General features: G+C 38.5%; 1 protein-coding gene across 1 annotated transcript in view; it reads right to left on the bottom strand.

The window, feature by feature from the left end:
* Positions 1 to 233: 233 nt before the first annotated feature.
* The window catches only part of LOC137177372 (aryl hydrocarbon receptor-like), an 85,073-nt gene continuing 70,089 nt past the window's right edge, over positions 234 to 15,217 (bottom strand). Inside the window, exons 6-12 of the mRNA XM_067583642.1 lie at positions 12,718 to 12,844; positions 12,409 to 12,548; positions 11,093 to 11,295; positions 10,489 to 10,598; positions 10,246 to 10,387; positions 7,426 to 9,247; positions 234 to 5,772 (exon numbers count right to left, since the gene is read on the bottom strand). Of these exons, the coding sequence (XP_067439743.1) occupies positions 5,686 to 5,772; positions 7,426 to 9,247; positions 10,246 to 10,387; positions 10,489 to 10,598; positions 11,093 to 11,295; positions 12,409 to 12,548; positions 12,718 to 12,844 (2,631 nt within the window). The 3' untranslated portion in view covers positions 234 to 5,685. The remainder of the gene's footprint in view (positions 5,773 to 7,425; positions 9,248 to 10,245; positions 10,388 to 10,488; positions 10,599 to 11,092; positions 11,296 to 12,408; positions 12,549 to 12,717; positions 12,845 to 15,217) is intronic.

Here is a 15,217-nt window from a genome sequence, read left to right as displayed (position 1 = left end):
AATTTTCCTCATATTTTTACCAACTTTTAAATGAGATGTCTTGATTTATGGCTCAAAAAATGGACTATAAAATGTAAAATATGTTCAGTTTTCTTATTATCTCCTGTTAAAGCCAAGCTTATTAAATCACACCATTTGTTTTACTTAAATTTTAACCATCAAACTTCTTGCAATAAAATAAACCTTTATTCGCAGCGCAGGCAACAGAGCAAACAGACGTTGAAACGCTGCAGTCAGTGTGTGATCACATCACCTTTAATACGGTGAACATGAAAAGATTGACTCAAACTCTCATACAATGTTAGAGGCAAATATTGAATGCAAATCCACAAGATATAATAAGTTGAAACGTTACAAAAAAAAAACAACAACAACATCATAACAGGAGGTTACATATGTATATGCTGTGCAGAAAATGTACAAAAAAAACGATAAGCGTGTGTCAGGTTAAGGCAATACGACATTAAAATGCACAATATATGACAATACGTATTTTGAAAAAACAAAAAAAAAAGAAGACAAATATATATATTTATATACAGGTACACAAAGATACTGCATTTTGGAGCCTTGGCCTCCAGGGGTTTGAAAAATAAATGTATAAGTACAAAGCCTTTTTTTTATTTGTTTGTTTTATCTAAGCAAGCAACAATATATATTTATATTTCTGTATCTACGAAGAATACTTTGTGAGGAAAAGGCTCTGATTGAAAGCACTCTGGATTCAAAAGAGGAGAAAAGACGTTAAAAAAAAAAAAAAAAAAAAATCACACACCTCTGAGCAAAGTGCTTCATTTTGTACTGAGTCTTAAGAATTCAACCATCTGTGATGTTGGTTTTTTTTTTTTTTTGGTCTATTTTTGGTAAAAATCTGCTTTTATCTCACTGATGATGTTTCATAACAAAAACATCCACGAGAAGAAATGTGAGACTTTAATTTTTACAGTATTTTACAATTTCTTTGGCTGAATTTTCCCAGTTTTTTACCTTTAAATGCAAAATGCTGGTTGTTAAAATCAAATAATCATTTCTAAAGCAAATATTTTGACAAATTTGGCTTTTAGCTTTTCAAATTTCTTTGTCATATATGACAATTAACTGAATATCTTTGTGCTTTTGGACTGTTGTTGTTGTGATGAATTGAGTTTCTGTTGCTGTAGTATAAACTGTGTTTTACTGTTTCCCAAAATATTTAATATTATGAGTCAAACATACAGTGAAAATCATCATTTTGTCTTGTATGATTGTGATTTACAGCAGTGAAAAGTCAGATTCTGGACTATATCATCTATAGTTATATATATTAACACAGTTATCTATAGTAATACAGTATATTCAGTATTTAGGAATTCTTGCTGTACGTCATTTCAAACACTGACTTTTGGGAATTTTTTGGGATAATTGCTATTTGCAGTAAATAATCAAACAATTTTGTGAGAATTAGTTTTTGTTTGACAAAATTTAGAAAGACTAGAGAGTTTTGTGTTGAGTTGTTCACATTAAACTCCTAAAAACTGAGCCAAAGTCATCGTAAAATACTGTAACTGAACTTGTCTCCTCTACTACTGCAGTTAGTGGTTTACTACATATCCCAGAATGCCTTTAGCAGCCCTCAGAAGGGGCAGGCATCTGATGCTAATGTAGCGTTCGTGAAATATGGGAATTAAAGACTTGTAATTACAATTCAGACTCACATTTTCATGAAATCTGATATTTTTTACTACTTGCTGTTAATAATAATAATAATAATAATAATAATAATAATAATAATAATAATACGGAAGTGCCTCAAAAATTGATGATGGTGTGATGTTGCGTTTATGTCGTGAGACTCTCATGTTTAAAACTTGTGAGAGGTCATCAGACAACTTAAGACAATTGTTTGATCACAGAGTTGATGTGAATTGAAAATACAGCATTAAATCCATTAAATGTGAGTTACACAGTGGACTTTGTCCCGTGTATTAAGCGCAAATTAAAAGCTTTCAGAAAACCAGTTTCCCGGTTAAACTACGACTCGGATGTTGATCTGTTTACAAGTCTGAAACTGGTAATTACAACTCTCCCATAAGACCTGAATGCAACATGATTCTAGTTAATCCATATTGAAGAAAAACTACAATCAGTCCGGTCAGTTTCTTGCTGTTTTATGTGTAGAAATCTGTGTGTTTCCATTTTTTGGTGGAAAATCTGTCCACAGAAACTGGATTTTCCAACAGTCTGTCTTGTATTCTGTCTCGTCCCTTTGGTATCCTCGGACATAAAGCATCACAGATGGCTTTACTGACTTTTTTTTTTTGGTATTTAAGTCAAGTTTTCATGATCCTTGTCGCTGCTTTTGTCTTGTGCAGGTTTTAGAATACCCTGCAAATTAAACAAAAAGTTCACAAGTGCTGAAAACAACATTTTTTTTGTCGTCTTGTGGACAAAAAGCAGATTTCACGGCTCAGTACGGGATGAAGCGACTTTCTGAGGCTTCCTCAATCCACCGCGAGGCTTTCAGCGTTTCTTTTAAGTGCTGAACTGTGTTTTTTTTTTAAGATCAACAGACAATCAAAAGGGTTCAATTAAAAGGCACTTAAGGTTTCCACCCCCCTTTTTTTATTTAACGTGTGAAGTGTTCCTTTTTTTTTCCCATTTATTTCCTCATGTATAATATACAATAGCTGCCTTTACTGTTTTACTTCTGTGTTTCGCTGCCGGACGGGTCGCGCCGCGCCGTCTTTACTCCCGGTCCGAGCAAGAGCGTCGATAAATTAACCACAAGATAGAAACAGGAAAGAGGAAGAGGACGGAAAATTTGTTTGCGAAAATATAAATCAGCATCTTACAAAGAGAGAATTTTCAGGTTTAGTTTTATGATTGAATTTAAAAAAATTAGATGCAGAGAATAAATCTGCTCTGCCTTTTTTTTAATTAAACTATGCGATAAATCCATTTTGAGGAGTTTATAATCCAACATCTATAAAATCTAGAGGATCTAGTCCGTTAAAAGCGCAATTTCTTTATGAAACAAGTACTAAAATCATCTTAATTTGTGCTTATTTTGTTATAAAACACTTCTTATTCTATAATAAAACTATCTTTTTGGGGCTGGGAATTGTTTTTTCTCTTCTCTATGCTTTGGCAAGTCAAACACTTTTGAAGAAATAGTGCAATAAATCTTATAAATTGGCTTGTTGAAGTTAAGGCGAGGGTAAGTTTTTAACTTTGGTTTCAATTTTCCACTACATCTTTTTTTTGCTAATATTCCTGATGGAAATGTTTTTAAAAATCAACAGACTGTCCCTTTAAAGTTTCAAACAGTTCTGTCAGTTTATAAGGCACCATCTGTATCCCCCCCCCCCCCCCCCCCCCCCAATACAACCGGAAAAACAACACAGAAATATTAAAGAAAAGAAAAGAAAAAAGACAAATAAAACTGGCTCAGTGACAAAAAAAAAAAAAAAAGCTCTGACCGAATGCTTTTAAAATATATAAAAGATGCACTAACGAGCAGCTGTTTCCACTGAATCATCTCGTGTTAAAATCTGTTTGTTAGTCGGATGATGTTTCTGTTGTGCGTTTCTTTATTTTCTATTTTTTTTTTGTTTTATACCCTGTCTGCAACGCAAATCTCCCTCAATGGGACAATAAAGATTTGAAATGAACATTTTCAAAAGGACAAAAAAAAAAAAAGAAACAACAACAACAACAACAACAACAACAACAAAAAAAAAGTAGATATATTTTATCCTTCTGAGCGCTTTCAGGGAGTAGGTCGGCGTGTTTGTTCGTCAGAGAGACGGCAGAGGATCGACAGGCGTTCTTTCGTTTCACTTTCTTTCAGGTCGGTCAGTGTTGTAGCGACGTTTGAGACTCTGTGTGCTGCTTTTTATCGGAGGCGGGGACGTTAACCAGACGCACATTTGCCCAAAACAACTAGTTACTCCTCAACCTTGAAGTATTTTCTCTTGTAAAACTGAAATATACGGATTAAAAACGCTTCCTACGAAGCATAAATGTCACTTTTCTACAGGAAGAGACTCGCTGATGCAGCTTGTGGCTGATGTTCAACCGTTCGTTAGTGAGAATTAGTTCATTAATCGATTAAAATTATTGATTTCAGCCTTTCAAATGTGATGATTTCACGTCTTTCTTTGTCAAATGTGACAGTAAACTGAATATCTTTTGGGTTTAGACTGTTGGTCGGACAAAACCAGACATTTAAAGACGTAATCTTTGACTCGGGGGAATTTTAAGTAATTTTTCACAATTTTCTGACATTTTACAGACAAAATGATTCATCAATAATGGAAATAATTGTTAGTTGCAGCCCTACATGTTGTAGATTTTAACCTTCATTAATGTACATTTTATTTTATTTTCATACGCTACAATGACGATGAAATTTACATCCTGTTATATCGACAGTTTGGTTTTTGCTAAATCAATAATAAAAGCGTTAATACTGGATTTAATTTAACGACTTTGCAGCCGTCAGAAAGTCTCGGACTCACAACTAAGATGCTGACTAACAATTATTATCATTACTGACTAATCTGCTGAGTGTTTTCTGGATTAATTGATGAATTGTTTGGTCAAAAAAAAGTCAGAAAAGAGTAAAAAAGTCCATCAGAGTAGAGCAGAAGCCAGCAAATTTCTTGATTAGTCAAAAATTTGCTCAAAAATATTAAAAATTTATAATGTACGACCAAAAAAAGGAGAAATTCTCACATTTGAGAACCTAAAACTGTCATATGTTTGGTAAATTTGCTTGAAAATAACGACTTAAATGATTAGTTAGTAAAATAGCTGCAGATTAATTGTCTTTTAAACGATTAATCAACTAAGTATCGCAGCTCTGCTAACATGCAGCGTATAATTAGGGTCATTATTCATAAATATAACAGAACAAGCCACACAAATGAGAGATTTATGGTTCATTTGAGGTGTTTTTAAACAATACGTTTTGGTTTTACAAGAGAAAAACTTCACGGATGACGACTGACTGGTTGGTTTGGTAAATCTGGTGAACTTTCCCGCCTCTAACAGTCTCACTCGAGTGTTTTTGTTTCCTCAAACATCTAAATATTCTTATAAACAGACGACAGGAGACATTCAGCGTTACTGAGGCGATGGAACGAGTGAAAGAATGCAGCTCATCCATCAACGTGGTAGAAAAAAAAAAAACAAAAACCGTCAGACGTCCTGAAACTTGCTTCAAATTTCTCAAACTTGATCATGATTGCACAACAGAAATCGTTGATACAGGACGTCCGTTATCTCTTTTGTTGGGGGTTTTTTTTTTTTTGGTATAATCCAACCAGCTCCGAGGAGGAATTCATACTTTTTTTTCTTTGAATGACGTCCAGGTTTGAGAAAAAAAACAAAAAAAAAAACAAAAAACAGACCAGCTTTCTCTTTCCTCCTGTTGTGATTTCTCTTCCAGCCATCCTGAACCGAAGACTTGAACTCATAAAGCTTTCATCACTGTTTCCTAATAAGAAAAAGAAGAAGAAGAAGAAGAAGAAGAGAGTAACAAGGCGTCCTGGTCTGTCTCCTCGTCCTTCTCGGGCACTTTTCTGTTCTTCAGTCTACTCCGCTTTCATGTTTAGAGACAGGAGTCTTTTAAGTTTCCTTTTAACTGCCCTTTCAGTCCAAGCGTGGGATCCTCTGCCGTCCAGGAGTCACAGCGGCTGATTCCTATTTGTTCTCTGAGTAGTATGCGTTTCCGTTGGACAGCGAGGAGAAGTGGAAACCTCCGTTCCCTACGACTGGACGGCTGTTGATCTGTGAAATGAGAGAAGAGCGGTTAGATTTTATGAGGCATCACTTACATTATGTTTTTGAAGTTTGGGGTTAAAAAGCCAAAAAAATATGAAGCTTGTGATCAAAATGTTCCCAATCCAACGCTAATCCTGTCACTTTTAAATCTAATGTCAATCCAATGTAATTATTCTACCTTTATATCATTGTAAATTGAATATTTTGGGCTGTTGGTTGGATTAAACAAGACGTTTGAAAAAGAAATAATCAATCAATCAATGGGAAGACTCTTGAAACGTCCTTAAATTGTTAAATCCAAAACAGTCTGTAATCAAGTCTGTTTTATTATTATTATCTGGAGTTTCATTGCAAAGCCTGATATATCTTATTGTTGTCCAAAAACTATTAAAAACACATCAATGAGCCAGAAATACTCACTAGAGCACAAAACGTGTATCAATCCGCTGCAGAAAATAGTCCCCAAACAAATACACTATTTCTTCCTGATTGTTTGTTTTAAAGAATACAGAGACCAGCTGTTTTAGGAAGTAACTGAGCCTCTTTTTTGAAAAATGAAACTATATATTTGAGAGTACGTATGTGGGGAAGTATTTGGTCTTTTCATGCGATCTGTTAATGAGAAAAATAAAGAGTAACACCAGCTTCATCTGTTAAAGTAAACATATTTAAGTTTGGGTTTCCTGGACCACCCCATTAGAATCCCACAGGATCCAAAGTATCTGCCAAATCCCTGATCCAGCAGTGATGGAAAATAACAAAACACATTTACCCAAGTACTGCACTTAAGTACAGTTTTGAGGTACTTGAATATTTCCATGTGATGCTACTTTCTACATTTCAGAGGGAAATATTGTACTTTCTACTCCACTACATTTATTTGACAGCTTTAGTTACTTTTCAGATGAAGATTTGACACAATGGATAATATAACAAGCTTTTAAAATACAACACATTGTTAAAGATGAAACCAGTGGTTTCCAACCTTTTTGGCTTTTGACGTCTTACAAAAAGCAGTGTGTAGTCGGGGTCACATTTCACATGTCTATGAGTTGTTAACAGCTCCACCAAATAGTGATTTTTCCCTCTAAACTTCTCACATGCTTTCATTTCAATAAATGTTCAAATGATCCAATATTTCAGCAAAAATCAAAGATTAGAGAAAAAGTCCAAAAACTGAAAACAGATTTGTGTATCAGAACTTTGTTTTTTCTTCTTTCCTCTCCCATTAATCATCTCACCACCCCTCAGATTTATCTGCTGACCCTTTGGAGGGGCCCGACCCCTAGGTTGGGAACCACTGGACTAAACTAGCTAACTGTATATAAAGTAGTGTAAACTAGCTCCACCTCCAGCAGCTACAACAGTAACATGCTGCTCTAACACTGATGCTTCACTATTAATAATCTAATGATGTCATATATAATAATATATCAGTCAGAGGGACCAAACCACTACTTTTACTGCAATACTTTAACTACATCAAGCTCATAATACTTATGTACTTTTACTGTAGTAGGATTTGTAACTGACTATTTTTACACTGCTGTATTAGTACTTTCTGAATACTTCTTCCGCTACTGTCCAACACAAACCCAACACAGAACGGACTCAAGCTCTAAAGTTGTCTAATCTCAGTACTTTACCACCAGTTTTTACCTGTGTCTGTTCACTGAAATTAAGATACTGCTGCGGTTGCACCAGCAGGCTGTCTGGGTCAAGACCAGGGGTCATTTGGCAGGACAACTGTGCCGTATCAGGATTTGGGATAGCGGTCATCCCTGGCACTGCCCCACCTCCGGGAAGACCCTGATAGAAACAGGAGGATTTGGAGGAGATCTGGTTGCTGGCGGGGTTCAGTCTCTGGCAGGAGGGCGCCTGACTGAGGTGCACTCCATTTACGGGCACAGGAGGGGCGGCATTTCTGAACATACAACTGCTAGGAGGTGCCATAGGAGGCGGTTCAATGCCCTGCTGGACAGGAAACTGAACATTTGAAGTCTCTGCAGTCCTGAACATGGGTGTGCAGTTGACAGCGTTCTGCGTTGCGGCAACCCCAGGAAGAGGATTCCTTTGAAATCCTGACATTTGGTTGATGCAGGCGCCCATTTGTTGGTGTCCATTTGAGATCAGCTGCTGTTGCTGCTGCTGCTGCTGCTGCTGCTGCTCCAGCGGCCAAGACTGTCTCTGATTCTCACTGTTTTGTTTCTGAAGTGCAAAGTGGTTCTGTAAGCAGCTAGACGGGGAAGGATCTGCCGTGAAACCGGGCGCGTTTGAAATATTTTGGGTGTACGTTTCAAAGGTGTCGGCTTGGTTTGAGTTGGGGACAGAGGCGTTCCACTGGTTGCCCTGGAAGTTGAACACAGGGTTTAACTGTATTGAAGCGCTTTGGTCCTGGAGGCCGATGGGTAGGTTGGGCGTCCTCAGCTGGTGGTTCTGCATTTGGTTGGAGTGAAGCTGATTGGTTTGGATTGGAGTCTGCCTGAGCGAGAAAACTCCGTGGTTGTTGTCCTTGGCGGTGACTTGTAAGGTCCTCAGTTGATTCTGTGTCTGAGCGCAAGAGTCCGAAAACGAAGGGTTGAAGGTCATTGGAGCGCCGAGGTTGCCTGTGGTACCCAGATCAGCGTGAAGACCGACAGAAGGGGTGAGGGTTTGCTGTGAGGCGATCTGTTGAAGCGTTGGACCGTTCAAACCGGTAGAGTTCAGCTGAGGAAGATCGGCGTGGGTCAGTTTCATCGTCCCCGGAACTGGAATCTGTTGTCCAGCCATCATCGGCCCTCCGTTGGGTATCAGCTGGTTTGGAGGCTCCAGAGGCCAGCCAAAGTTCTGCTCCACACCTTGATCAGGACCCTGGTTCTGGAGGTCCAATGTGGAGAGGCAGGCTGGTACGTCATCCAGGTTATCCAGCAATTTGAGCCCGCCCTCCTTCTGGAGCTGCTCTTCTACGTATGACAGGATGTCTTGGCTGAGAATGTCGTTCAGGTCTTCGCTCATCTCGCAGTTGTTGGAGCTCATCTTCAGCAGAGTGGTCTCCCAGCTCTTCAGCTCCTCGGGTTCCACGTCCAGGGCATTGGCGAGGTCGTTTTCCTCCAGGATCTGCTGCAGGGTCTCCATCATGTCCTGCACCGTGGCCTCGGACTTCACCAGGCTTCCGACAACAGGTTTGGGTGAGGAGTTTTGCCAGATGTCTCCGGGAACATTGACCGTAGCGTGGGTGTCCTTGAAGGCGACGTCGTTGAGGGAGTTCAGGGTGTTGGCGTTGTTGTGTTCACAGTAGATGGACTGGTCCTGACTCAGCATGCAGCCCAGGATGGAGTCGCGGCTGACGGAGTAACTGTCGATCTTCCTCTGCTTCGGGGCGGAGCACGAGTCGGGGACGTCGACAGTCGGAGCCAGATCGTACAGCAACGCCTCTCCGGTGGCGAAGTTGAACGGCAGCTGTAGCCGACGGAGACGCAGTTGTTCTTCCCCTTCTTCATTTCTGTGGCAAACAAGACAAGAGTCAGTCGCTGGTTTAGATGAAAATAAAGTGAAAATACTAAATATTGTCTGGTTCTAGCTTCTCAAATATCATAATGTGTCCTTTCTCTGTTTGATATCATTGTTAACTGTATATATTTTGATTTTAGACTGTTGGTCAGACAAAACAAGACATCCAGGAATCTGAAACTTTTCAAACTAAATGGTTAATCATGTAATCAAAAATGTAATCAATTGTTGCTCTAATGATAATTTACCTTAGTGACTAAACTACTTATCATTTTAAATAAATAAACTAATCATTTAAGCTCTAAACTGTCAAAATAAATGACAAATGCCTGATCTGAAGTCTTCAAATTCCTGATTTGTTTTGACCAACAGTCAGTCCCTGAGGTCCAATTTTTCATTTTAAGTGAAGAAAAGCAGCAAATCCTCATATCATAGAACACAAACGAACAAAAGTTTGACTGTTTACTGAATAAATGACTTATATTGACAAACAATCATTTATTCATTTTCTATAAACCCTACAGGTAACTATAGCACTACTTTTAGTACTAGTACAAGCATTACTAAGTACTACTAATAGTAGCAGAATTGCTAGTAGTAAGAGCCAAAGTTTGTAGTATTAGTTTAATTTATTCAAACACTGTAAGGAAACTAGAGCTCAGCGATTAGTCAATTAATTGATAGTTAAATGCTGAACATTTCTCAATTACAGCTTTTCATTTGTGAGGATTTGCTGCTTCTTCTTCTTCTTCTCTTATGTGATCGTAAATCCAAATATTTTGGACTGTTGTTGAGGCAACTTAATGACATCAACTTAGCATTTAGGAACATTTTTCTTACATTTTATACACAATATATATTTATTTATAAAACAATAAATCAGCGGAATAATCGAAAGCAAACCTCTCATGTTTTCCTGATGAATCACAAAGAAACACTAAACTAAAACCCTTCAGCTCTTGTCTTGTTGTCAACTTTAGGGAGACTTACGTCAAAGCTCTCTGCCGGGCCACGATGAAGTCTGGTTTTCCTCCTTTAAACACCAGTCTGGCGCTGGCCTGGACCCAGATCCATGACCCAGTTTTGGCCAGTAGCCTGAAGACGGTGAAACCGCTGTCTCCTGTTTTCATCACTGGATACGACACAGAAAAGAGTCAGCCATATCTATCTATAAACCTGCCCATCCACTTATCCATCAGCCTATAATTTTAACCAATTTGAAAAAAGACTTACTTCTCAGGTGGTTGTCGGCGCAGTACATCATGTCTGCGGCGTGGATGAAGTGGTAGCCGGTGCCTCTCGTGCAGAGCTCTGCTTCACTGTAACCCAGAACCACCTTCCCTCTGGAGAAATAATCACATTAACTGTCTGAATCAAACGGTCTATAAATCAATTGATGTGATTACAAAGATAAGGAGGATTTGTCTTACTGTATGGACACTTGTGTTGGAGATTTTAAAGCATGTTTCTATGACTTGTAATTGTTTTTATGTGTTGTTCTTGTGTGTATGAAGATGAATGTTTCTTGTTCTCGTGTCTCTTCTAAAACATACATTTAAATATCAATGAAACTACATAATTAAATAAAGTTAAATGAATAAATTCTTGTGTTTTTTATGGTTTTCTTGCTCTATGGAAGCAGGATAGTTGCCAATCTGTTGTGTTTGACTGTTGTGACTTTTTAAAGACCAATATCACAATTTTACTTGTAAGATTTTGGAATAAACGTCAGATTTTTGCTCATGTTTATATTGAAATGTCTCTACATTGAGACCAGCAGTTTGCTTATGCGGATCTCTTTACTGGTTTCACTCCCGCCTTGTGTTTGTGTGTCTACCTGGCGTCGATGCCCATGGGCGTGAAGTCCAGCTTGTGTTTTGTCTGGAAGATGAGCGTCTTGGTGCGGATCTCCAGGATGGACGGCGGCTGCAGCGGCATGGCGATGGCGAACAGAGCGAGCTGCGGCGGAACCAACGTCCCGTCCTCCGACAGCCGGTTCTGACCGTGGAGGAACTTCAGGCGGCCGCGGAAGTTCAGGGCCTGGAGACGAAACACACGAGGACACACAGAGACTGAAGCAGGAATGGAGATTTGAATGTATCTACGTCAATCTCTGGCCTCACTTTTTAAAAAACATGTAGGTCACTAAATTCTCATGACCCCAGCACTTCGTTTGGTTTACTTTTAGAGTCTATTTATACGAGCATGGAGGACGGAGGAGGCTTCAAGTGCACTAAATGACACAGATATCGAGTCTAAAATCATTTTCTTAAACTGAAACTATCAATTATTGGTTGTTAAACAAAAACAAACCAACAACAAGCAGTTTAAAAATACTAAACTGTTCTTTGTCATAAATATAAAATTGATTATTTAAGTAAGGAATAATTAGTTAGATGTGAAATTACATCTTTTGAAGAGGAGGGTTCACTCGCTCTAAATATTTAGGATCCATAGTTGGACGAGGATCTGCTGTGTTTAGGTTTAGGAGAGTGATAACAATCCAGATAATTGAATTTTAAGAGCAATTAATTAGATGTTTTTAGGAAGTAATTAAGATAAATGGTAAAATAGAGCCACATAACATCACATCAGAAAGACGGTGATTGTGTGACACTGGTTCATAATGCTGAGAATAAAAGATAACATCTTTCTGTTCAGGAACTTTTTCATGTTGCAGCTTTTTCTTAATAATTAATGCTCACAAAACAGCCTCTAAAAACCAAAGTCTTCTTTAAAACAAAACATGACATCAGCTTTCAAAATTAAAGGATCATTTCACCAATTTTCAACCTTTTCTCTTGCTATAAGAATTAAGGATACAGTGTGAAAAACATCTGCAGTCATTGTGTCTCTGGGGCGCAGCTGCAAAATCTGTTGTTCTTGTGGCATCGGCGCCGTCATGTGACGTGACGTAGTTGGTGGGCTATTTCAGCTTGGATTTCAAATTACATTTTTAACGTCTACAGTTCAAATGTTTTACTTGCTTACAGTCTCTCTCTCTCGTATTTATCTGCAGTATAATTTTAAATGCTCACTTTCCCAGGCCAGATAACAGATCATGTGGTTATTTTTGAGTAATCTATAATCTATAACACAATCTTTACTGGTGTGTATTCTGGTGATGTGTGTGTGTGTGTGTGTGTGTGTTACCAGGAAGCCGGAGGAGTTGTCGAGCAGGCAGCGGAAACGACAGCAGAAGTTTCTCTCCAGGAAGGACGAGTTTTCTGGGGGGATGACCTGCGGGTCGTACGTCATCAAGTTGCTGTTGACCTCGCTGCTGCTCTGCTCACCTGCGGCGATAAAGAAACCGCCGCTGTCACACTTTACTAACGCAAACACACTCAAAATCCTAGCGTTTAGATGAATTCGTCTACATCATCAATAAGTCTCTTGTTTTTTGTCCATTACAGCTTATTTATCCCAACATACAGTGCAGGATGTGCAGCGTAGTGGACTTACTGGGACTCTCTGTGCCGCCGTCGTGCTGGTTCTTATGTGTGTTGAGGGCGAAGTGAAGCTGCCGTCTGAACAGAGCTCGGTCGTCCGTGTGGATCAACTCGAACACGCTCTGATGGACGACGTCCGACTGAAACACAGAAACACGAGATCACAATTTACTGCAAACTGACAGTAATTAATACAAGTCAACATCCTTTAATGTTCATTAAATGAGAGATTGAAACTAGAGCAGCAACAATAAGATGATGAGTTGGTGGTTCTGGGCTTTCAAATGTGAGAATTTGCTGCTTTTCTTGGTCTTAAACTATAATAAATTAAATATTTTGGGGTTTTAGACTGTTGGTTGGACAAAAAGACATCTGTTGACATCACCTTGTGCTCTAGCATATTGTGGTATGATGATTTAAAGACCGTAAGATTAGTCGATTAATCCAGAAAACAATGTGCAGATTAATCGATAATGAAAACAAGAGGAGAGTAGAGGAGAACGGGAGGTGTTGGAGCTACACATAAATGTATTTTATGTTGTATTTTAGTGAAACTAATAAGCTGCAGCTATTTTAATTTCGGTTATGATCACAAATGATTAGTCTTTTAGTGAAAAAGTGCCTCAAATTTCTGTAAATAAAGTGACCACTGACTCATTTCATTCATTATAACTGAATAATAAGAGTAAAAACTACAGACAGGACTCTTTGCTTTTGTCTCCTACAACAAAATGAAAATGATATTTTCTCTGTTGAAAACACAGAAATAAAGAATTATAGAAAGACACAAAACAAAAACCTCCAATCACGGAAACTACACACTAATAAAAAGTGTCAGAGATCTAAATATATATATATACACTGTACATAATAAAATAACAACAGTAGTAATAAATGCTGCCCACTGTAAGTCTGGAAAGATTAATATTTATTAACAAACCTCCCTATTTAAAGAGAGTAAAAGTGAATAATGAGGACGAGCTGCTTTCCAAACCGTTGACTCATTCGGTCCCATAAGCTTTTTGGCTGATCTCCAGTCAGCATGGGTATATTAGCCTGGAAGACTTGGCTGCAGCGCACGACTTGGCAGCAGAAACATAAATGTTGATGCTTAGGGTCATGTAGGACTTCCCACAGCGGAGCAGAAAGAGATTTACTCTCCACCTCCAAGACACACACACACACACACACACACACACACACACAAAAAAGATATTTTAAAGCTGCATCTGCTGTAAGTGACAAGATATCCACAGGAAGTTTTTAGGAAAGACGATACTTTAAATCATCAGGGTTTTTTTTTACTGTATTATGTTTTTGTGATCCAGATGTCAAAATTATACGACAGCAGCAGATTTTGTCTCCATCACTACTTCAATTATTCATTTTTTTTGTTGTTTAGTATAAAAATGGAAGGATTTAATATTCATACTCTGAGAAATATCACTGCTTGGAATCCAGATGTGTTGATTAACGTTAAGAATTCTGGAGTTTCACATCATTATAAACCCTATTAAAGGTAAATAAAGGTGTTTGTGCTGGTTCCAGCTTATCAAATGTAAAGATTTTATGATTTTCTTCGTCTTCTTTGATGCTAAACTGAATATTTTTTGGGTTTTGGGCGGTTGGTCGAACAAAACAAGACGTTTGGAGACGTCACCAGGGGTATTTTTTACTATTTTATGACATTTTATAGACCAAACAACAATCGATGAATCAAAAACAGCAAATTAATCAACAGAAAACAGAAAAATATGCCTTATTAATCTTATAAGACCCAACAGCAACTAGAACTGACTTTTTGATTTAGCTAACTGTGACTTCTACAAGAAAATTGTGCACGTTGTCAGCTACACAGGCAGTAAAGGACATCCCCGTCTCTCACCGCAAGTTTTTTTTTTCTCGAAACATTATAAATATTAAATAACGACTGCAGAGACTATGTGTGTGTTGGCACAAATGTTCAAGACAGCAAGAGCCCTGGCCCTCCTCCAGCTGAGCCCTCAGTCCTCGTTTGGGTTTTAGCGTTTTGTTGGCGAGCTCCGGCTCCTCCAATGTTTGTGCTGGCGAGCTGCGTTCAAGACCAATGATGCAAGTGTAAACACACACAGCGTGAACAATGCTCTCAGCCCTGACAGACCGTCGAGTGGATGAATGCCACTGACTTAAGGCTGGAAAACACAGAGACGCCGTTGTTGCCGAGGACCGAGGTGCCGAGCGAACCACACCTCTCAGCCTCTTTCTGTTACTCAACCGTCGACAAACAAACCCGACAAAACCCTCCTTTGTCAGCGGCGCTGAAAAATGGCTTCGAACTGCTCACCGGGCTTTGTTGAGCTTAAAGCAACCCTGAAGTCAGGATTTGTGGGGGGTTTTCAAGCCAAAATGGAGCTTAAGTAGCTTAAAGCTATAGTTTTACCACTATAGAAGAAGAAAGAAGTCTAATCTAAGGGTGCAACTAGCAACTATTTTCATTATCTATTGACTCGTTGATTATTTTCTCATTAATTGAT

This window comes from Thunnus thynnus, chromosome 24 (assembly GCF_963924715.1).
Source record: "Thunnus thynnus chromosome 24, fThuThy2.1, whole genome shotgun sequence".
Taxonomy (NCBI): domain Eukaryota; kingdom Metazoa; phylum Chordata; class Actinopteri; order Scombriformes; family Scombridae; genus Thunnus; species Thunnus thynnus.
Note: the sequence above shows the minus strand (reverse complement) of the source record. Positions and strands in the feature narration are given on the sequence as shown.